Raw genomic sequence first — 25,344 nt, 5'->3', positions numbered from 1 at the left:
TTTAGAAACACAATGTGCAAACATTCACCTCATTACTACATAAAAACTAACTGATAATGAGCGATTTGTCTTGTGTGACCCATCCGAATCATTGGGTACAATATATTTAAATGAATGAATAAATAAATATTAGAAAACATCACATACATTGTCACGATTCCAAGCTCGGAAATCGGAAACAGCGAAGTTACCACAAACACAGAGACCCGATTTGGTTATAAATAGTATAGAAAATAAGTGATATAAGTGTGTGTACCTCAAGTTTCTGGACCTTATGAAATTTTAGCGAATGGGAAAACTGATTAAATAAGAAATTATTAGTTAAGTAGGTAGGTAGGTACGTGATTTATGACTAGGAGTAGATACATAATATTAGGATAGGTAGCCATTTGCACAGCTATGCTATTATTCATGTTCTATTCACTATTGTAATATTAAACGTTCTTAAGTTGTAGCAATTACATTTTAAATTATGAAATAAAAACATTGTTTATGTTAAAAACATTACAACTACGACAGGAAGAATCTGACGTCTATCAAAGCAGCCAATAGATGTAACGTTTCATTACACGGATTTTTTTAGCTTAGTAGAAACAAATTGTTTTATTTGATTAATTACAGGATTTAAAATCGCTTTCAATCACATTCTTCCATATAAATAGGAATAAAAACAGTTTCTAAAGTGATTTGTTTTAGGCAGTTTTTTTCGCTTTTTGGTTTTATTTTCATTCTATCGATAAAAACGTTTCGTTCCAGTTATTTTTAATGTTGGCCATTGTTCTTGGTTTCTAGACAGCACTACAGCAGGGATGATATCAAAATAAAGCTTTTTAATTCGATTTCATGATTCCGGTTTCGTTTGTAAAACAACGAAGCTTCAAAATTCATAATATAATTTTATATTTTTACACGTTTTTTTTTATTACTATACGTTACCGAGTCTTGGTGGGCCCACAAAAAATAGTCTCCTTTGTAAAGTTATCGTTTCAAACACGCTCAATTGGAATTCAATTGTTAGAACTTTGAGGTAATCAGCTTTCATTTGCCCTTTTTATTACAGAAAAAGGAACTCTAACTGCTATTATTTAAAGATTAAAGTAGTTTGTTATATAAGGTATTTAAGTAATAGAAAGAAAACCACGAAATACTCGTTCTTTTTCAATTGTCTCTTCATAAAAGATTCAATGGAATATTTAGGATGGTGCTATAACAGTAGAACATAAATAAAGATAAATAATTATTTGATGAAATATAATTCCTCACAATTTTAATAATTATTTCTTTCCGAAAGGCAGATGAAAATGCATATTTAAATACGCTACTTTCGAGTGTAACATTTTTATTGTATTTAATAAAATATTTGGTAACATTTGGCGAACGAATACTCCGCGTTTAATTATATTAAAAAAAATATTCCGCTACGAAAATTGGGAACTATGCTTATACCATAAGAAATATGTTTGTCCAGACCCCTCGCTCATTCAGAGCAACTACATACTATAATTACACTAACTATAACACCCATGCGATCTTCTGTAAGGGTTACCTCTAACAGCCCTTATGCCCCATCTCGTTCTAGCACTAATAAACGTCATCTTCGACTTTTTTTAATAACCATCTGCAGATTGTTTAATAAACATATGTAATGAACGAACAAGACTGAGTATAATTAAAAAAAAGCTACACACATTTAACATTCTCAACTTGCACAGAAAGAAAAACTCGCAGAATCCTAATGAAGTTCGTTACTGGACATAAATAAATTACTTGCACTGAAATCAATTTATCTAGTGTGAGTCAACACGCTCTACAAATGAAAGTAAACAGTAGTTCGTGGAGTCTAATGTCATACAGCATCTAATACACTTCTGAATGTAGAAAATAGAAATAACTTTATTAATAATTATTTTTAACTATACCATCTTCAAATCGTCAGAACTTGACAAATTTTTAAAGGAAACAAATTGGAAGGCATTAGCAAACATTAGCTTTCAAATAAAAAAAAATTGTCGGAATCCATTCACCCAATCGAAAGTTTAGAAGTAACGAACACAATAAATACATTCGAATTGAGAACCTCCACCTTTTTGAAGTCGGTTAAAAATTCATATAGTACTACAAAATTACAAATACAAATAGCAGTTAACCCTGTGTAATTGTGTATCCTTATTATATATTTCATACTGCCAACATTGTAAAACGATTTGTTTTGCTAACAATTAGTAAAATTTGACGTTGACGTCATGGATGTTATGAGCTTTACGCCATTACTCAACGGTAAGTGATGAAACCCCTTAATTTTAATGGTAATAAACAAGGGTAGGGTTATTGGTTGTGGTTAAATCTTAAGTAGGTTTGTAAACAGTTTTCAAAATACTGACACATACTTCCGTAAAATACTAGTCAGAAAATTCCAAAAAATACAGCAATGTATATTATAAATACGAAACTGCGTTTCTGTGTTTTTCACGTTACAATGTTACGGAGCGAATGAGTCCATCTCTGGATATTGGTTCCTTTTTACCAGGTTATGAAATATCTCGTTCTATAGGAACTTCCTTTAAAGACGCGGACAGAGCCTCGGGCCGCAAGCTAGTCTGTAATAAAAAAGTAATAAATAATAATACATACCGTTTCCTATATTTGTATATTATAAGCACAATGAATGCGTTGCCGATGAATAGCGCAGCTATTAGAAGCGACGGGATGACGATGTCTGCGAACAAAAAAAACATCTATTAATTCCAGAAATATCCATAATTTTCTGAACAATTTACCATCAAAATAAAAATAAAGGTTAGCAAGGCAACATCTCAAATTATGAAAGGATAATCAATAAGATTAACAGGAGTACTAAATCTTTGCCACCTCTAGTCTGAAGTGACTGAACCAGTTTCTAAGGTAAATTAGTTTTGTGTCTAAAGATAAATTAGGGACATTGACAGCTTTAAAGATTATAACAGTTTTGCCAAAATTTATCCAGGCTGTATTTTTTTGTATCCCGTATCACCTAGCCTCTCGTACGGGATAGAGACAAGGTCTAGTGTGTAGAATAAATTCAGTTTTAGAAATATAACATAGAAAAGATATTCCTGTCACTAACGAGCCACTAACATATTTATTTCACATTGCAGAAATTATTTATAGTGCTCACTTCTGCCAAAGGCTGACTTCCTAGTATTGGCCATCTAATACATCCTATTATATGCTATACAATACAAGACAAGGATGCATGATACAATTTGTATAGCTCCATCCCTGTTTACAGCAGTAATTGAATGGTATCTTTCAATAAGCTGGTCAACAGAGCTCGCGGTCCTATGATTCTCCTTTACATCGCTTTCAACATATTCTTCGACCCTTATAATGATAAGCCTAATAATGTTTTCAAAAGATATATTACTTGTAAAGACCTCGTAGACAGGCTTAAATTTGTGCTACATTTTCAAACATTTCATATTATCATATTTATAACGTGTTCTTTGCGATGTTATGAACATCGACGACATGAAATAGGTCATGTTTTCTTTGCAGATCCACGAGTGATATTTTCGCATTCATGTCAAGAAAATTAACGTAGAATCAATAAAGATATAGATAAACATACTCTAGTATCCATCTACTTTTATTTAAATGATATTCTATAAAAGTAAAGATATCAAATCTTTTTAGGAATAAAAAGGCGCCACGATCCTCACACCAAAAATAACGATAATCTTCACAATATTATCTACTATACAGTTCAACTTACACCCTATTGGGAAGGCCATAGACAAAAAAGAAGAAGAAGAACTTACACCCTATTATAGTGTTCTACAGTTTCTCGAAAGTTCTCGAAATATCGATCGAGACAAACTCCACTCCACTATACATTTGTCATAGAAAACATAGCAACAAGTTACCAACAGTTCGCAGAAGGGGAGGTCAAAGTTCAGAAGCCGTATCTCAATCGATGAAGTTCTACAGACTGATAACTATCACGATATTACTGTTTGAGATGCAACTGTTGAAGTGAAAACCGATAGAGGAATTTATATTAATTATTGTGAGTAGTGGTACGGAGAAGTTCTGGAAACCAGAGAAACTAATAAACGTACCTAATAATAAAGTTCGCGGTTAGTAAACACTAATATTAGAAACCTCATTAAACGTGGGGTAATGTATAATCAGTATTTCAGTTGTTCTTTTAATTTATCTAAAGTATTAAAGATAACCTCACCTTTAAGAAACCATTGACATAAATTATGAAACTAATGTCTTCTGCAATTAACACACTGCATAATCAGATACATTCTCACGTTACAAACTTGTTTAAATATGCAATAGAACATTCTAGAGCAATTCTTGAATAAGATACTCTGGAACGTCCATCACACTGAGAGCATTGACAATTGTTACCAAAGTTACCAACTTTAGTTCAGCGGTCTGGTGCAGTTAGATTTGCATAACTCCCTAATTGCAACCCGTGGTTGGGCCTAGTCGTCATTTCTATACAGAATTTCGAGGGAGCGTCAGTCAATATAATGTTAATTGTGTTCGAATTGAAATGGTGTCTAGACTAAGCAAATGGAGCAAATGATACTCAAAAGATTTTTGTTGACTACGTACGAAACATTTAATGCAAAACTAACCTATCTATAATATAATTGTTCGCACATTATGTCAGAAATAAATTATAGAATCCTTAATAGAATCGTTGTTCGCTCAATATTGCCAGAAATAAATTATAGAGTAAAATTTACCACAAAATTAGAAAGTTACTTACCCGAAAATGATGTTGATGTGATTTTTCAACTAAAAACTAAATTAAGCTGTAATCCTTTCAACAGTTCTGTTCAAATTTGTTAGTTACAAATTTATAACACGCCAACTTTCAAATTGCTTATGAGCCAGTTAAATACAGTTTGTTTCTGAGAAACATCGAAACAATTGTATTGAAAATTGAAATCCCCGCTATTTAATATAAATACCGCACAAATATCAGAAAGGGAAAAGTTAATCGACGCTTAAGCGGTTAAATGCTACGACTCAAATTGTAAATTGTCTATAAAATGGTTAAGTGGATCCACCGTGTTCGGTTGGGTATAAAATAGCTCTAACTTGTCGTCAAATAGTTTTAAAGTGGATTGTTACAGCTATTATTTCTTGTAGAGGATTTATGGACGTTGGAGGAAAATACCAATTCTCGTATAAGATTGTTTTGTTCTTTTTTTTTAATTCGAGTTTTAGCTCGATTGCTCTATTAAATGCTCTTGCATGATTTTTTTGAAATTCAATCTCAGGCGCAATAGCTCTCCATTCCTATTCATTTGATTAACTCTCATATTTAACGGTTGGAATGAAATACTTCATCAAAAAACGTTATCAAATATTGTACTAATGATATTTTAGTTCAGATCAAAAATATATTAAACGGATTCTCAGCTTTAATAAAGTCATCAATTATATCATCCCATGCATTTTTTAAATTGCCAATTATATTACACATAGCTTAACATGGATGATTTCTGAATCCTTATAATATAACATCTTATTTTTAAAATCCCCATTCCTTTCACACCAGTCACTTTGGCCAAACGGTATCATATATCCAGCAAATAGGATTGCCTTAGAACCAGGCAATGCGTTTAAAATCTCTCCTGTATAACATGATACCCGTCTACCGACACTTCGATCGTGTAAACAGGGGTTATACTTACAAGCATCGACCGTCTGTACAGGGGTTTACTCATACAAAACATATATTATAATAAAATGGGAGAGTTCAATTCTGTACGTTGAATGAAAACTAAAAAAAATATATGATAAAATACGATAATATAGGTCCTCGTAGCTTATAGGGTAAGTAACACAAATTTAAAATAAATAATTTTTTATCTGTTGTCCGACTTTCACGCAAAAACTATGAAACTTGTTTTGTTATAGAGCCATTGCTCCTCGGTAAGCTAAGCTATAATTTATTTGGACTAATTTATGTATTTTCATCTCTACACGCGCGAGTTAAGTCTCAGTCATAACAGTAGCTGTTTATTTTGTAGTAACAAATTGGACAATGAAATATAATCACGCAATAAGGGCATTGACTCACCGACTATCATGTTTCCCTCGTTGTGCGGCAGCTTTGTATCTTTATCGACGGCTTCCTGTGAAGAATTGTTCGCGACGACTACGCTGGGTGTCGTCTCCTCTGCAACAATTGATGCAATCAATTTATATACAGCTTTAAAGTCATTTGGAGTTCCTGTTCTTTGTGAAAGTGTTTGCTATAGTCTTTTCGCCTTCGAATACCTTTGCACTTACACAGTATTATAAATTAAGTTTCTATGTGTATTGATGATGTTGGTACTAATTTGGAATCATGCCATATTTTGTTTTGGATTTATTGATAAAGAATTGGGTAGCTCTGAATAATAATTATTTGTCTGTTCGTCTATTGATAATGAAACTGATATCTTAATATATTTAAATCTCGTGTCACAATGTTTGTCCTCAACGAACTCCTAAACCACTTAACCGATTATAATAAAATTCGCACACCATGTGCAGTTCGATCCAACTTGAGAGATAGGATAGTTTAAACCTAGGTACCACGGGCGAAGCCGGGGTGGACCGCTAGTATTTCTATAATTGATATCTAAATTCGCAAAGTAAAGATTCGGAGACTGCCTAAATTTAATATTTAATTATTAAAGTCGAAGGGAACCAATCTGATTGCTAGAATCATAAGAATGTGTTTGTTATGTAGAAATCACAATGTCGCCCAAATTCATTAGAAAAATTAATGATTCAATTCACGATATTTTCTAGTGTTTGATTTTACGTGAGTATTATACATTTATAAATTAAAGACTTTATAACATCCGTTTAAAATCCGTTAAAAAATCTTTAATTTCTCAATTCATGATTTCAAAATACGATACAACTTTTTAACAGGCAAAATCCGTCCATATTACACGGTTACTCAATCTGATATTAATTACAAAGCCAAACTCTTGGAGTTTCACTCCCACGAGAGCGTCTGGGTAAAAAATTACGTAAAAATTCTCTTTTATATAAATGCAAAATCGTGTAAATAAATTAAGTCAATCCATCAACGACTTTTGTAGCTATAAAGGTATTATAGACTCAGAATCCTAATGAAAAAAAGAAGAAACAACCTTATAAGCAATTTGTTATCAACAATTTTTGTAGCTATGAAGGTATAAGAGACGTAGAATCGTGAACGAAAGACAAGAAATAAAATTATGAGCAATTTGCTCCAAAACACTGAATATATTACCATCAGCCATTACAGGTATCAACGGCCAATAAGACCCTAAGATCAATACCTCAGTTAAAACACATTGGGGAGTACTAAAAGTAACTTTGGACAATATCATTTTGTATTTTGGCACTCGAGGGACCACTGCCGTGGTTTACCTCTGAAACAATTTTACGGGTAGCCCAGGGGAAATACCGTTCTGTTATTATAATATAAATTGTTAATAAATATTGTATTGTACGATGATTATTATCAATTCGTTTCCGTAGTCTTATTGGATTAATTTTAATGGGATGTTGTTCGTCTTTCGCTCTTTGTGTATTATTCTCAGTTGTAAGTTGTGATGACAATATAATAATTAATATAATTTTAAATATCTGAAACTGTAAGAAAAAATGATGATGATAACAAGAAGAAAAACCATACGTCTCTTGACTATTGTTTAAAAAATATTTGGCTTTTACCAACTTAATATCAATAGGAGATAGAGATCAGCATCCGTATCAAGCACGTTTATAACAATTAATAAACTTCATAAACTTCAAACAACTTTCTTTTCTGATAAAGATATCCATAACCGAGGATTCCCTTATGAATTTGAGAAAGAACTACATAGTTACACTGCTGTTACCAATTAGATACCAGTACATTTAAATCTGTTTCTGTATTATATATTTTTCCTGAAGATAAACACACAACGACATTGGAAAACTAATCACAGCACATCAAGAAGTTAATCAAACTTATAATTAACATGAAAACGGCATCGACCTTGGGTCTCCTTGGAACATTGTGAGCCCCGGGGACTCATAACTAACCTCTGGCTTGTCAAGCCAGGATCGTAAACTGGTGATATTTTACCCGCACTTTATAGGATCTATATTTTTGCTATCTTAATGTTGCCTACTTGAGTCCATTCATAACTGATGTTATCTATTGAGAAGAGATATTTCGAATATTATAAGAAATCTTTGAAACATGGACAAGGAGAAGGAAAAATTGAATAAAGAAATTCCAGATAAGAGGAATTGATAACATATTATTTTATAGGAGACTAAACCAAATGTTTCTATTGACTTCAAAACATAAAGACAGAACTTTTATAAAAAATAGAGTGTTCAAAAACACAAGTTAAAAGTGAGCAGCAAATAATCCTAACCAGACATTCTAAGTCAAACCTCGATCCTACCTAATACGAAAAAATTAAACATTAAATGAAAAATTGCAGCAAATCCGACGAGAGCTCAAATCAAATCTTCATTTCAAATCCATCTAGATTTATTTCCTTCATCGTGTTTCTTTTTCAACGCTTTCAAGCTAGAAATATAAATAGTACTTAGCCATTTCATTTGCAATCTTGATACATTTCCAGTTTCTCGTGAAATGTAACACTTTATGTGAAACCAATTTTGAAAAAACATGAGAAATAGGAAGATATATACTAGAAACTTGAAATCGTTAATGGATATATCTTATGATTTATGTGAATAGAAATCTTTAATTTACGAAAACATTTAAAAATCTCATTAAAATTCTGAACATAGCCATTAATAACGTAAACAAAATTGACAAGTTCAATTTAAAGAAGGAAGCGATGTCATTAATAGACACAAAATACAAGCTGAGCGGCCATCTTTGTATATGCTTCTAGAACATTCTCGACCCTTTATGTATTAACTGCGTCCCTTTGTTAATTAGATCGCAAGTTTACAACAATAGTTCTTAACAAGTGAATCTTACTTTATTGACTTACGTGCTAGTTTAGGGTTGCTAACCATGAATATATTTATAAGATTACTGGCTATGCCGCGCGGTTTCAACCGATGTTTAACCCGCGTATAAAATCAAGTAGCTATTTCTATAGCTCAGGTGTTATTCTCATCTACCCTACTAGATATTTTTTCGTAAAAGATTAACAAACATACATACATTCATCCTCACAAATTTTCGTATTTAGTTGGATATCTTTTCCCCACTTGAATGGTTTTGTACTATGGGCTATGGATAGATTTTCTTTCAGGGAAAGGGTACTCTTTCAGAAAGTGAAGATAAATCTCAATATCTATAAGTTGCGTTGATAACACAAAAACTGTTAGGCTAAATAAGTAGGTATTATTACCGATTACAGAAATCGGTCAACCCTATTCCTTGAATGAGGGTCAAGTAAGGTGTGTGTGCTCTGTACAAGATTTACTTTGTTGAAACATACATAAAGAGAGGGTTTAATATAATATGCAGATACTTCTTTAAAACGCATTCATCTAAGTTAATCTAGATAATAAGACAAAGCATAATTAAAAAACAAAATGAAATGTATGCAAATTTTACGTATGTACAGATTTTATATAATCCGGTACTTCTGACTTATCAATTAAATATGAAAATGATTAACTGACGATCCAATAAGCTCATTTCACTGACGCTAATTAACTCGAACATATTATAATCGTACTCATTATTGAGTATATCATATCAATATAATATAATACCGATAAAAATGATGTATCAATTAATCCTACATCGAGCTTTTGTATTTATTTATCTTTAAAGAAAGAATAACTTTATTCAGTCATAAAGCATTATCTAATATTGATAAAAACATTAACAGTAGTAGAACAAATAAAATATCTAATATAATATTTCATCATCATCATCAGCCCATATACCTACGTTTCCACTGCTGGGACACGGGCCTCCTATGAGGGTACAGGCCATAGTCCACCACGCTGGCCAAGTGCGGGTTGGCGCGACACATGTCGTCGAACTTTTGATTCTTCGACATGTCGGTTTCCTCACGATGTTTTCCTTCACCTTTCGAGCAGTGGTGATGTTACAACATGCGCAGATAAATTGAAAAATCAATTTATTTCCTGCGCGCTCGCCCGGTCTCAAACCCCGGACTTATCGATTCGAAGTCCGAGGTCTCACCACTGAGCCACCACTGCTCATATAATATTTAATTATTATCTATTATTGTTACTGGAAGCTACCTTAAGGAGTTTTGATTAAGTCCAATTAATATGAGTCCGAAATAAACAATTCAAAATCTCCAGAGAATAATAGAAAATTCTACAGAGATATGAAATAATTGAATTCAATATAGAATTTCATAATTTAAGATAAAGAAAATTTACAAAATTATCGTCCAAATTGGTATCTCGATTATTTGACTACAAATCAAAATAAAAAATTATTCCACTGTCGTATTATCTCTATTATGTTTCCACGTAATCGGATGAAAATTCATCAAAAATTTAAAATCAATTCATGGATTAGAAATTTCATTACGTCTCCACCCCAAATTCCGATTCCAATAGATTTAATTATCATTCGTCCGTAATGATATTTCTCATTAAGGATTATAGAATTATTGCTTTTTCAATCTGTATTGATATTAGAATGCTATTTAATTTAATTGGTGAAAATTGAGAGAAATTAAAACACCTACGCATTTCACGGAACCCAAATTAGTTGCAAACTAATCAACAACTATTGTGGAACTAAACTGAGAAACATTCATAATACTGTACTGAGTATATTCGCCATATGAATAACTGGCTCCGTCCCGTGGTTTCTCCCGAGGACAAAGCCACGTGTATCGTTTGATTTAATAACAATAAACAATAAACTTTATTTCCAAAAAATATAAGATGCATAGAAATTGAAAACCCTTGCTCCCACACTAGGATTCCCTGTGTCTTGGGAACAAGTATCTTCCAGTGGTATAAAAAAAATGCTATATTTGACAATGGCTAGTTTTCATTCCTAATGTTATCCAAATCGGTGCTATGTTTTAGACGTGATAGCGTATCAGTCAGATGAATTACAATTTACAATGTTATCATAATCTGCAGCTTGTGGATAATGGTTATCACCTCACCAAAATCTAAAACCTAATTATGTTTAGCCTCATAAGTTTTATATTTTGAAACCATAGTGTAAACTTTGCAAAAAATGAATAAATAATAATAATAGGGTCAATGTACCACTAGCTGACCAAGCGCCAATGCATGACCGAAATTCAAATATACGCGCCAATTAAGAAAATACGGCAGCCCCAGATGATAGTTTATTGTTTTTTCTATAAAGCAACATCATCTATAAAATAAAAACAAACCTTGCTGCCAATGGTCAGAAATATTGACATTTTTTCAACACGAAGATGTCATTAAGTAGGTGCCCCGTAAGTAATCACATTTTTTACTAAGAGTTTTTTATCGGGAGTTGATTGAGAAATCTTAATTTATCTTGAATGCAATCGATTACTCTTTATATGTCTTGTTATAGGCATAAAGTTGAACCATTCTGTTATAGACTTTCGGCTTCATTTTTGGCATGAACAGTTTTTCATGATTTTTAGCGGCCTGGTTATCTTTTGGAGCAACAAAAACAATTTTTCGCCTATTGTTGACCAGTATGGTCAGCTCTTGGTTCTTTATATTTTGCTAAGAAAGACTTGCTTTGTTTTGTGCTTATACCTACCTAATTTAACAAACCATTTAAGCCGTAGTTAAGTCATAGCTTTATGTTACATATTTCCAAAAGCTGACCACCGTAAGATTTTTATACCGAACTTAGTTGGTCAGGTTTCGGGGCCGAGAATATTATTAACCTTGAGTTGTCCACTTGATTTCCGTGACCAAGTGGTTTGATTTCATCAACCTATTTTTATTTATTAAATAATATATTTATTTATTAAACAAAACTAATGTTCGAAGAAGGACATTTTGTTCATTTTGAAAATGGTCAACTTTTAGAGCAATGATGGTCAGATATTGGTGATCAGTGGTCAAGTAATGGTGTTTTTAGCAGAAGTAACTTTCAGAGTAGTTTTCATAAAACCTTTAAAGGTTATCAAATTGATATTAAGAACAATAGTTGCAGTGAGTATTCAATTATCTGTGTCCCAAAAATAACATTGAACGTAAAACAAATAACCCGTTTTTTATATGTAGCTAAAGATAAAACCGCTTAAATGGTCAACTATTGGTACATCAACCCTAGTTTAAAAAAACTAAAAAACACGCTTTTAGTTCGGTTTTCTATAAAACTCGTGTTTTTCATTTATTTTTTAACTATTATTTATTTTATCAAATTAGGGTATTGTCATCGGTCCTAAATAAATCTACAAAGTTTGAACGAAATCTGGCCGTTTAAAGTGGGTCAAAATCGCGCCCAAAGAAGTCGGTTACAAACATACAGGTGAAGCTAATATAAAGCGTGTAAAAATAAAATAAACTTCCCTGCTGTAACACAGTGGCGTCAGCGACTAGCACGGAGAGAAGTACCTTATGTTTATTTGTAATATTTGCTATGTACCTATATCTTACTGAAATAGATTTCATGTTTGATGTAAATTGTTTGGAGGTAAATAAATAAATAAAATATTTACCTCCAAATACATCATATCAATCATTCAATTTACTCCAAACAAATTACAATATCTATGTACATATTTCAAAATCTTGAATACTACAGATTGAACCCGCACCTACCACAAGCTAGGACACTATCCACTATACCAATAACGTCACTTGCCAACAAACGTGCCTGAGAGCTGACCTAATACGGAACATGTCAAAACACTTATCATGCCTTCGAACTTAAAAACTAGCACAAAGTTCACATGTGCCATACTTAAATAACAAATTATTCTTGAAAAAGTAAAATCAACAAAAATCTGACGAGCGGAATTTTTTTTTATCACCTTTTAAAATCCTTAATTTAGATACCTCAAGCGATAAGTTTGAAGGAAAAAATATTAGTAGACACAGATTTTCATATAATAGTTTCTTATTATTTTAATCTAGCCAGTATTACTCTCATAATTAAAATCTAACAGCATATTTCAAGCTAAAAACCATCAAGCTGTTTCGCTACGAAGCATTGTAAAATATACTCACACATACCCTTCTCGGATTGTATTTTTATCAGAATTCAGAACGCAGTAGAGTAGAAAAAGGTTTCATAAAAATGCTCTATAGAAATAAATACAAAGGAAATGATTCTCATCAAATAATTACAGTTTTGAATTTATATGATAAAGCTGATCGTAGCACTCAATCCTCATGATATTTTTCTATAATAGATATAATATCTTTCTTCTTCTTCTTATATATAAAATTCTCGTGTCACAATGTTAGTCTGCATACTCCTCCGAAACGGGTGGACCGATTCTCATGAAATTTTCTGTGCATATCGGGTAAGTCTGAGAATCGGCCAACATCTATTTTTCATATGTACCACGGGCGAAGCCGGGGCGGACCGCTAGTATAATATATAATATAGATATAATAGTAACAAAAAAATTTTTCTTATGAAAAAAATATGTATTAAAATCGACTATCACACTTGCTCATAAATTATTACATACATGATTCGTCTGTTTTAACTTTTAATGGAAATAGCGGATATTTTGTGAAATCGAGTTAATTGCCTTTAACATTTTGTCGGAAACAATTCATAATATCAGAGTAGGTACATTTTAAATATCATCAATCCTGGATACTAATATTATAAATGCGAAAGTAACTCTGTCTGTCTGTCTGTCTGTTACTCAATCACGCCTTAACTACTGAACCAATTTGCATGAAATTTGATATAGAGATATTTTGATACCCGAGAAAGGACATAGGCTACTTTTTACCCCGGGACATAGGATAGGTTTTATCCCGGAAATCCCACTGGAACGGGAACTATGCGGGTTTTTCTTTGACTGCGCGGACGAAGCCGCGGGTGGAAAGCTAGTTAGTAATAATTGCTTAATTAATATCCTTAATATAAAATTTCAATTATGTTATTTGTATTTTCCTCTTCTCTGGTACGCATTTAATTTCATAATGATATTGGTATTAAACAATATATAAACACATTTATAAAACAACTTGATAAATCCTACAGCTTATATTCTAGTAGACACTAAGCTATATAGATATTTCCTACAAAATCGTGTTTCTTACAAGTAATACACAATATATATTTCGGATCCTTCCCATCTTCAGGTTATTAAATTAACCAACGCGTATAAAATCGTTGTTCACAAACTGTGTAACTTCGTAAATAATTACACGAAGATATAATTTCAGTAACAACATCTAGCCAGTATATTAATGAATTATTTTCAGATAATTACGTATAATCTTCTATTAAAATGATCATAAGTAAACGAGTAGAGAGTGTTTTAAATATGAACATTCGTTATATTTTACCAATGATTAGCTTTAGCTGTATTTTTATTCAAATGTAAGGGCGCTTGTGCACTACAAGGAATTTTACTGTCCGGCATTCCGATTTTTTACGGTCCGGTGTGGCATGAAAAAACCGATGAATTGCTTGTGCACCTGTCCGTCTTTACTCGGATCAGTCGCGTCCGCGTTAAAATGTAGAAGCCCTTCTGGCTAACATTGAGAGACACCACACAAAAAAAAAAAAAAACTCGGATCAGTGCGGAAGTTTGGCGGTATAATGCTATCATAAATGATTGTTTAAACGAGTAAAAAATATAGAAGGTGAAATATTATATTATTTCGTTATAATAAAAAGTAAAGTTCCGTAAGAGATTTAAAATGCGTGTTTCACTTATTTATTTTAATCGGTGAAGAGGAGCTAAAGCTATTCCCACTTGAACTTTAACTTACCAACACTTACTTAGATAATAATAATTATAGGTCAATGCTTGGTCAATGTATATAAAATAACAATACCGACTTCTCAAATCTCATTGCCAACTAAAAGAAAGTAAAACAAGAGCTTGCTTTCAATTGGCATATGCAGTAAAAACAGTAAAATCTAAGCAAGTGGGCATTCGAAAACAATTATACCTACAGCGACTCGTAGACACAAAAAACCATCCGGAATAGGGAAAAGTAAAATGTCGGACAGTAAAATTACGTATAGTGCACAAGCTAGTATATATAGATTAATGGCGTGCCATACCGGACCGTAAAAAATCGGAATGCCGGACCGTAAAATTCCTTGTAGTGGACAAACGCCCTAACTGTCTGTTGCGTTTTAAACTAAAAGTCCATTTAGAAGTTTGCCGTTACATTTTATTAAACCCCTCCATATTCGAAATGATTTGTAGTTTTTACTGAATCATGTCATTGACTCGTTATTTTCCTGTGAATTTCCCATTCCATTTCCATCATTATTTTGCAAAACTAGATTCGAATTATTTTCTAAAATCTATTCTCCTAACTCCAAGTCCACATTGCAACTCGGCGACAATAACACCTTCACACATTCGACATGACAAAGTGAAGTTTTTAAGCCTTTAATCATTCCAGAAAGTTCCCCTCACGACTACACACGACTCATAATTACGATGTAATTAAAAGACGTCCCACTATTCTAGGGTTGCCACACGCTCTGGTGTGAAAATAAACCCTGATTTTAAACAGCGTCTCAACTTCTAGCAATTCTAAGGTAAGGTAGTAAGGTTTAATAAGGGTAGTGTAGAGTGTACGATTTCTCGCTGTCTGTCTGTACCTATATCTCTTTAAAAATTCGCAACGGATTTTGATGTAGTTTTCTTAAATAGATAAAGTGGTTGTCCAGAAAGGCTTTACTATTTAATTTATAAAGTTTTAGGCGAAGCGGACGCGAACGGAAAACTATTGTATTATAATTAGATTAATATAAAAGAAGGATATTCCTTCATTTTACAAGAAAATGTATAGTTTGTTAGTTTTACTTGTCTCATGCCTGAATAAGTAACGTTTATGAAAACTGTACCAAATGAAGAACTATAATCGAGTTTTTCGGCAATTTAGGTATATCAATAGTGTAACATTTATTATTCGTGTCAGCCCTATTCTATTGAGACATTGTGCTAGGTCTAATTGCACGCCATTAAAAAGCAAAGGGTACTAAAACAGAATGTCATTCGCAGCGTTGATTCTTCATATTGTATGTAGTTAACAGTAAGCTTGCTTTACATGTAAATAAATAAGTTGTTATGTCATTCTTATAAAGAAATACCTACAATTATTGTAAAGTGCCTGTGAACCTATAAATAAACAGTACGTATAGTTAAAATATTAAGAAAGCTTCGAAACATACAGAAACATCAAGGAAATGTATTTGTTCAAAGCTGTACGATAAATGATAATACATGGATAGGTAACATGAGCTAAAGCGATGACCCAACTCTATATTATTGACTCAAACAAGTTGCACCAAACTCGCTTGACAAAGATATCCCAATGAATATGCTTCATAATTAACAAAATATTGCAAAACCGCGTGAAACATGGTCACAATTACAGATAAGCCGACCCTACGAGGGCTGTATCTCGTGTTAATAAAGGGCTAAAAATTAAGCATTCCCTCACGCTAGCTTTTAACTGTCAACCCTAAATCAAGCCTGAATTACCACTCGAATACACACAGATAAAAATAAGACAATCGATTTAAACTAAGATTTTGTTAGGTCTTGCGATTCTTTCAAGTACCACATGAAAAATAACGTCTCTTGGAAAAATAACAAGTCAGTGTGTGTATTTTTTGTAGGAAAAGATATGTATTTTTTGTTAAGTTTTCATTTTAGGGTAAAGGTTTGGTTAGTTTAGGACTAAGTTCCGTTAAAATCATTCAATATACAGGTATTGAAGATCTGCTTTGTTTGCCCCAATAATAAAATATAAACAACAAGCTGTTTGTGATTTTCACAATGTTTTTAACTCATTTGTACAAAATTTTATTCCACTTTTAAATACGCTCAATTGTTCAACGTATAACGTTTCCACGGTCTGACAGCTCAATGTGTTCTTTGACTCTCTTTAGGTGTCGGGTTCCGGCCATGTTAGGATCCAGTCGAGGAATCCGAGAGATTAACTCATTTCACGTTACGATTTATTATTTATGTGATAAACAAACAGATACTAAAATGTGCTGAAAATTATATGAGTTGATTTAAATTCCTTGTCAAACCACAAAAAATCACCTTTTGATGGGCTGATTTTTTTATAATACCTAACCCTAGCACTATTGCTAGGTTGGCTGCTACTGGTAGGCTTGCTGCTCTATAGCAGGCGACTCACTTGGTGGTAGGAACAATGCGATCGTATTGCCGGCTTTATGGTGGAAGTAGGTTTTTCACTTTTATCATATTTATCAAACAGCCAGATGAAGATTACGATAAAAGAGATTTCGGGTTCTGTTCCCGATGGAGACGATTTTAAAGATATCGCTCTGGTAACACTCAAAAGACCAATTACATACCTAATTGCTCGCAGATAACTTTGATCATTAATCGAACGTAAATAAATTTACCTAATACCTGAACTTAAGATCACTTTTGCCAATCTACAGGCGATTTATAAAATAAATAGCACCGTCACAGAACTACATCTATATACAGTATAACCTCAAAAAGATTAAACTTATCTCAATGAAACGTTTTACCAAAATTCAAGGTACAAAATATAAACCGGTATAACCGATAATAAAAGCAAATATTTTTGAAGCCGGATATTTGTTACTTTCTCATGTAAAAACCGCTAAGCCTTTTCTAAATCGGAAAAGGGATAGATACCGTAAAGGCTACTTTGTACACAGGAAATAGGGAAACGGAAAATTACCATTTATAATACAAATGAAATATTTTTGATAGACTGAATAATATTATTAGGTAGAGCAAAGCTTGTTTATGAAAGCATCCTTCCGACAAGTCTAATGTTATCTTTATGTATTATGCTCAATTCATGATAAAGATAGGCTTTACAAATTATATAAAATTGAGGATGTTTGTAATATCGAATAATTGGGATTTATTTTTCAATAAAAAAAGCATTTATATCAAACAATCTAATAACATTACCAAAAATTGTTTGTCTTTTCGCCTATCTGGTGACCTCTTGCCGAGCTTTTCTAAGGCTGCTTTACTCTTTGAAACAAAATTAGGGCTGTCCACAAAAAATTCTCAATTAACAAAGACGAACCCACGATCATCACATAGTATCTATACCGAACAAAAACTCAAGACTCTTATTAACAAATACTATAGTATTAATTAAGTAGGCACTTAGCTATAAAATTAATTATAAAATATGCTATCGAAGCTATAAATTGTATCCAAAACTAATTACCACCACGAGCATTAAAAAGAACAATTCATAAAAGAATACAAATAATCTATATTTCCACGCATTTGTATTGTTTTGTACAGCGCAGCTAATTTACAATGAATACAAAATATTGCACAGTATTACAGTCGTGCTTTACAATTGTTCAGTTCAAGTTAGGGCCAATTATATTACGACTGGGATTATGAAAATTTAATAGTTGCTTATTCAGATTCAATTTATTTTATGCGGAGATAGCCGTTTTATATATATAATACCAACACAGCCATTCTCAGTACCTATTTATAAATTATTATCATAATTTCCATATAAAAAAGATGGATACGATACAATTGTTACCTACTCTATTTCCAAGGTTTGCATGGTAAAAAGATCCTGATGACAGTCATCAAAGATCACACGTATTAAAAAAATCAAATCTACGGATAAAGCATCAAAAACTAACACACAAAAATTGACTTTCAAATGGAAGAAAATCCATAGCTAGTGAATTTCTCGTGTAAAATTTCAGCTAAATTTTTGATAAATTTTCAACCTCATATTGAAGTGGCGAATAGGTTGGAATAGCGGACCATCGATCGAAAACCACTTTCAAAAATTCGTAACAGCAAATAAAAGCTGTTTAACTACAATAGAATTTTTTAACCACGTACAAAATATTTACATCCAAAAGACGTGAGAACAAAGAGATCGAATTATCTTCCTTTTAAAAATTTATATCTTTCCTCCACAATTCACATATTTTTTTCCTTCATAAATTCATTGAGTAACTACCATGAAAATCTGAAAGCTGTTTCATCCAACTTCCTTAATTTCATAACCAACCAAAAAGAAAAGCACAGCCAGTCAAAGCAATGCATTCCCATCCATGACCTACACAAATTGATCATTATCAAAAAGCCCCCATTTTATAAAAAGCGACAATATTATACGGTTTGTTAATTCGCCTTATTAATTAAAACGAATTTCAGATGCCAGTTCACGGACGGCAGTTACTTTGAAATATTTTCGCGTTTGCCAAGAAAAATAAAGGCACAGCCCATTTCTAAAGTTCTTTTGTGTAGTTGCTAAAAATAACAAACAATTAACGAAATTCTCCTCATTATATATAAACTACTGAAATATGCTAAAAGCTCAAGATTCATTTACCTAATATTCTTTATGCATATAGTGCTTAACTGGTATTAAAAATAGCGTGTCTGCCGACCATGCGTGTCAGAAGTGAAACTTCTTTGACAATATTCAAATATACCAAAATTGTTGCCTTACTTCATGACGTGACGGTATTGCAATGACGCGACCTTGAAATTTTTCTTTCAATGAGCCTAAAAAAGTTGAATTTCAAAAATATGATTTTTATTGAATGCTCGCGAAAATCCATACTTATATTATAAATGCGAAAGTAACTCTGTCTGTCTGTCTGTCTGTTACTCAATCACGCCTAAACTACTGAACCAATTTGCATGAAATTTTATATGGAGATATTTTGATACCCGAGAAAGGACATAGGCTACCTTTTATTGCGAATTATGTACCACGGGCGAAGCCGGGGCGGACCACTAGTACCGAATAAAATATAAAATAATGTTAATTTATTTTCGTGTATAATCTAACGGTATTAAAATCTTTCATAGAGCAACAGAGATAAACAACAAACTATCTTAGTCCAGCTTAACCTCAATAACTTAAAAGAATAACAAATCCCAACATGCCCAGGTCTGCATTTTCATACAGAAAAACACCATATTATATTATAACCAGAATATTAGATAAACTATTCTTCCATAAAAACAGTAGGTACTAATATCTTATATTAGATCAGATAGTTCTAAGATAGCAAAAAAAGTGGATGACCGTCAATTTTTTAGTAAATTTAATAACATTTCCCAAAGCAACATGGCCAGGTCTGCATTTCCATACAGAAAAACATCATATATTACCAGAATATTACACTTTTATTCCAAAAAAAACAATACTAATATCTTATATGAGATCAGATAGTTCTGCGAGGATAGCAAAAACAGTGGATGGCCGTTAATTCTCCGCCTCACACCTCTATTACTTATCGCAGCGCTTATTTGGCCATTTATCAAGAAAATTGCAGTTTCTAATTTATTGCAATTGTCGTTATATGGCCAATAACCATTTATTCTTTATATTACCGACTATTGCAAACGTATGATAGAATATTATTTAGTTTGAGATTGAAATTATATATGTATTATGTAATAGCTTGTTATGATTTAAGATGCTCGTACCAAAGTGATTGAATTTGACAATTTTTTTGGTAATTTCCCTGAGGCATTCATAATAAACATATCTTCTAAATTACTGAGTAATAGTGTCGTCTAATGCTAAAATAATTTAATTAAATCTTTCCTCTTCATATTATTAGTTTACATTTTTTAAATATAAGTTTAAAGACTGACAAGACCTGAATTCATATTCACATTACCCTTTAGTTTTAGCCTTCGTCATAACCTACTTCACAATATGTTATTACATTCGAGATTCCATTTAGATTACTTCAAAGGTCTAGGTCCATGTGACAACCCTCAACAAATATATTTTATATGTAAAACATACAGTGAGAAAGGGGTTTTGTTCCTTGAAAGTTAATTGAGTCTTTGACATGCTAAATGATTGTTATTATGGGACTATTACATGCCTTCTAAAACACGGAAGAGCCTTGTTAGGGTGCACTCACACACATCAGTCACCGTCAAGTCACCGATGACTGATCGGTGACGGTTCGTGTACGTATCCACAAACACCAGTCACCGTCATGTTGTCCGTCAGTCACGTCGCCGGTTTGACTGAATCATTGAACACATACATCAGGTTAGTCAGTGATTAGACGCGTGTCACGCTAGAGAACATGTAGCAATTATTGACGGTAGCACGACGCTGACTGAACTGAGACGTGACGGCACCGGGTGAGTGGGGATAAAAGTATGATACATGTATGGAAAGATTATTTGACGTGCCTGACCGGTGACGTCACTGATAGATTTCGTGCCGGCGACTGTCGTGTGGGAACAGAGTCATACTAGAACTATTGATACATATTTTTTTTTAATCCTGTCCGGTGACGTGCCGTGACGGTGACTGATGTGTGTGAGTGCACCCTTATAGTTACTCTTGCTGTTTAATAAACACATAATAAAGTACCTATATAGTGGTAACTGGTAAATAAGACATTCAATTAGAATTAATAATCGCACTATAATCGTATTCGTTTGGGCGTTATAACTGACAATTTACAACCCTTCAAATATACTAAGAAATAAACTAAACCTTTGCCTGGCGCATACTAAAATCATCACAAAAGGTACCAACATAAACGCGCCATTCTGCAATCAAACCGAACGTAATGAAATTATAAATGAGTTTTATTACCCCAGAGACATAACATCAAAACGCTTTTACACATATGGCAACACTGAAGCGAATTTTAATTAATCTGTAACAGAGTTATGACTTACGCAAGGTGAGCGACGTCTTGGCTCGTCTATTGTAAAGTAGTCCCTAGACAGTATTGCTAGCATGACATGCACGAGTTGTCATGCTGCATGAGCGTCTAAAAATATCAAATCATGCATTTTGAAGTGAAATTCTTTAGGAGCTTTGATAGTAACATTTAAAGGTCGCGTCATGACTAGGGAATCCAATCCCGCAAACGCGGGATCCCGCTAATGCAGGATTCCGCACCTTTTTTGCGGGATCAAAAATGCGGGATTACTCATGCGGGATCCCGCACGTTCGCGGGTTTGAAAAAAGTAAGAAAAATAGGCTCAGACGATGATCGGAACTATTATCGGACGGAACAGAACGTAATCAATGTCAGTTCCAGTACTCTATGACTGGGGATTCCCCTACAGCGCACGGGGATTTAACTTTGCGCGTACTGAATGGGTGGCAGAGTCTAGAGCTGCTGTGCGTGTACCCACTCGAGATAATTCAACTGATTTGATATTGACACTTTTTGAATGTGGAGGGAATAGGGGGAAGTATTTTGAAGCTGTTTATACTTATGTAAAGTCAATTCCGCCTACAAGTGTGGAACTTGGAAGCCGAGCGTGCTATTTCCGCCGCTGGCTATTTATGCAACAAGATAAGATCAAATCTAAAAGATGAAACGTAAGATTCTTTATCATTTCTTCGAAAGTATTTAAAAAAAAAAAAAGCTGATTTTAAATGCCTCTAAAACCAATGAATATGTTCTACATATTTCAAATAAAAATCTAAATATGAAACGTGAAATATTGTGAATATTGTATTGTCTTAAACATCATTATATTTAATTTATAATACAAGTGATAACTTTGCTTCATGTTGATAAGAATAATTAAAAACATTTGTGTGTATTTTCTTTCTTTAAATTACATGAAACAAAAATAATAATAATTAAAATCAATCCCGCAAATCCCGCGGGGTCCGCGGGATTGATGATCTTAATCCCGCAGGCTTGCGGGATCGCGATTTTGATGCGGGATTGGATTCTCTAGTCATGACAATACCGTCACTTCATGGAGCAAGACGACGATTTTGAATCTTGCCAAAGAAGTTTCACTTCTGACACGTGTACGCACGCTCTTTTTTTCATAGTTAGCGTCCAGCATAAGTATAGTGATGAATGACCTACATGAATCTCTTTAAGCTTTTGCATGACAGCAACCGATGTGACGATCATGCTGCACGTCATTCTAACTTGCAGGATAGGAAATAGAAAGCTCTACCAATCAGGTGCCAGCACGCAGTTTGCATGTCATTTCAATCATCGATTTAAACGAGCATGCATGCATGACACCACCTAACGCATGTCATGCTGCATTATCGTCTAGGGACTACATAATAATGCGACTTTTACGTTCGAAATAAAGCACAGACAGCATAAAACGTGTTTTCCTGTGATTTACGTTAATCTGTCGGATGTCAGAAATACGCAGGTACGGGGATAATGTTTAATGCTTTGACGGATCCGTGTAAAGGTTATGTACATATTACATGTACCTATCTTCATATGAAAAACATTTATTTATTCAATTAGACTTCATAGAAGCACTTTTGAATCGGCATAACATATTTATTTAGAATGATAGGTATATCATGATATGTAAAACTACTAAAGCATAATCTACCTTATAAATACTGTGTTTTAAATTGAAAGGAATCCTTGCTTATCAGTAGAAATCTGGCAATAGCTAATTTCAATGAAATACCAACGAATAGCAAACAGAAACTTCCAAACTAAATAAGCAAGCACGATAAAATCACCACAATTTGGATATTTCGTAAACACTTGAATAATTTCATTTATTTTTCATTTATTATCGAGTTTCTAATAACAGCACAAACTATGAGTTCTATTGTAACTAAACTCAGGAGACTCACAAATAACTATTAATTATTTACAAAAGCTATTTCATTACGAATTTCTATTAATGGTGAACCCTTTTGGCTAAATATTGTATTTAGTTTACCTGTGGAGAATATTTAAGCAATCTGTTTCAACACATTGTGAAACTGTATAAATAATTTTTGTATACAATTTTAAACCGTATTATTATATGGCATTAATTAAGAAAAAGCAAACTATTCTTTAATTTACTAGGTACAGTAGTTATCCATCAAAAACAAATTTCGATCAACGTACGAAGATAGACCTTAGACAAAACCCGATAAAACATACTTATCATATTTAACAAGGTTAAAATACATATATGTATCAGCTATTAATACCTATTTTTTCCAGATAGATACATATTAAATACCTACTTCTATTTAATAACGTAATAACCCTCTAAATTATTGTTATTATAAAATAATAGCACCTTGCTTAGCTCTACAACGGTTCGTCATTATCGTTTAAAAACATATTTTGCAGAATACCTACCTAGTTACCTGGATCATAATAATATTAATGAGCTTTTATTTTTCTAACTTCTTACTTTTACCGAGAAGAGTATCATTAGGTTTATAAAACATTCCTTTACAAAACTCACAAGCTCTCCAAAAATATAAATTAGCAGGAATAGAGTTAAAATATTTATCATCATTCAATGCGTCCTTACACGGTTTTAATAATAATGCATTATTGAGAATTTGATAACAATTCTCGTCAATTACGTATCGCTTTAGATAAGGAATGAACTCTGTACTAAAAATAATTGTGCCTCTTTTGTGTTGTTAGAACAATGCAAATGACTAATGCATAGATGCAGTTGCAACAACCGTTAAAATTCAAAAGAAAAGTGTATTTTATAAATGCATTAACATAACTTAATTTAATATACCTGTTTGTCCCAATATTTTACATTATCTATATTTGATATAACACCATCGTATTCGGTATTAAAAATAAAGCTTAACCAAACTTCGTCACGCAACAAAAATATCATGGAAAGCTCACGAAAAAACTGAAGTAAACTTCATAAAATATTCACTTTGACAAACCCGAAAATATGTAGAAGCACAACGAAAAATATCACAGTGAAATACACGCAAAATATAAGTAATAACCTATGAAAAAATATAAACTCACTTTTGTAACCACGTGTTGTGTTGACACACTCCTGACAATATATCGGGATACGACCACTACCGAGTCCAACCGCTGAACAGTGAATACCGCGTATTTACCGAACTGTCTGAAGAAACACTACAGTCTACAATCCGTCTGAACCATGAAAATAACGAAGCCGCTACGAAAATAGCCCTTAATCCGTTGTACCAAAGTACCGAATTCTCTAATGAATGGTTATTTGTAAATAATCACATTGAACACGGGAACATATTGCTATTGCATTCATTCATAGGGACAGTAGTGAGAAAGAATGAGAGATTAGACAGGACTCGCGCATGTGCATTCTTTGAATAGAAAAGCGAATAATAGAGCGTAGAGACGCGTTGAAAGTAAAACACAAAGAACTTTTTATGTAAATTAAATGAAAAAAATTATAATTAAAGTTGAAAAAGCGCTTCCTATTATTCAATTTA

General features: G+C 32.7%; 1 protein-coding gene across 2 annotated transcripts in view; it reads right to left on the bottom strand.

Annotated features, from left to right (window-relative positions):
* Window positions 1-25,344, bottom strand: part of LOC149490767 (uncharacterized) — a 99,204-nt gene that overhangs the window by 5,971 nt on the left and 67,889 nt on the right. For both annotated transcript variants that reach the window (XR_016317304.1, XM_089708347.1), the window contains exons 7-8: window positions 6,089-6,187; window positions 2,632-2,716 (exon numbers count right to left, since the gene is read on the bottom strand). Coding sequence is in view for 1 of the 2 variants with exons in the window: in XM_089708347.1 (XP_089564473.1) it covers window positions 2,632-2,716; window positions 6,089-6,187 (184 nt within the window). In the remaining variant the exon portion in view is untranslated. The remainder of the gene's footprint in view (window positions 1-2,631; window positions 2,717-6,088; window positions 6,188-25,344) is intronic.

This window comes from Colias philodice, chromosome 2, assembly GCF_061535455.1.
Source record: "Colias philodice isolate Cphi_HAF_F1 chromosome 2, ilColPhil1 Martin Lab GWU primary, whole genome shotgun sequence".
In the NCBI taxonomy this organism is placed as follows: Eukaryota; Metazoa; Arthropoda; class Insecta; order Lepidoptera; family Pieridae; genus Colias; species Colias philodice.
Note: the sequence above shows the minus strand (reverse complement) of the source record. Positions and strands in the feature narration are given on the sequence as shown.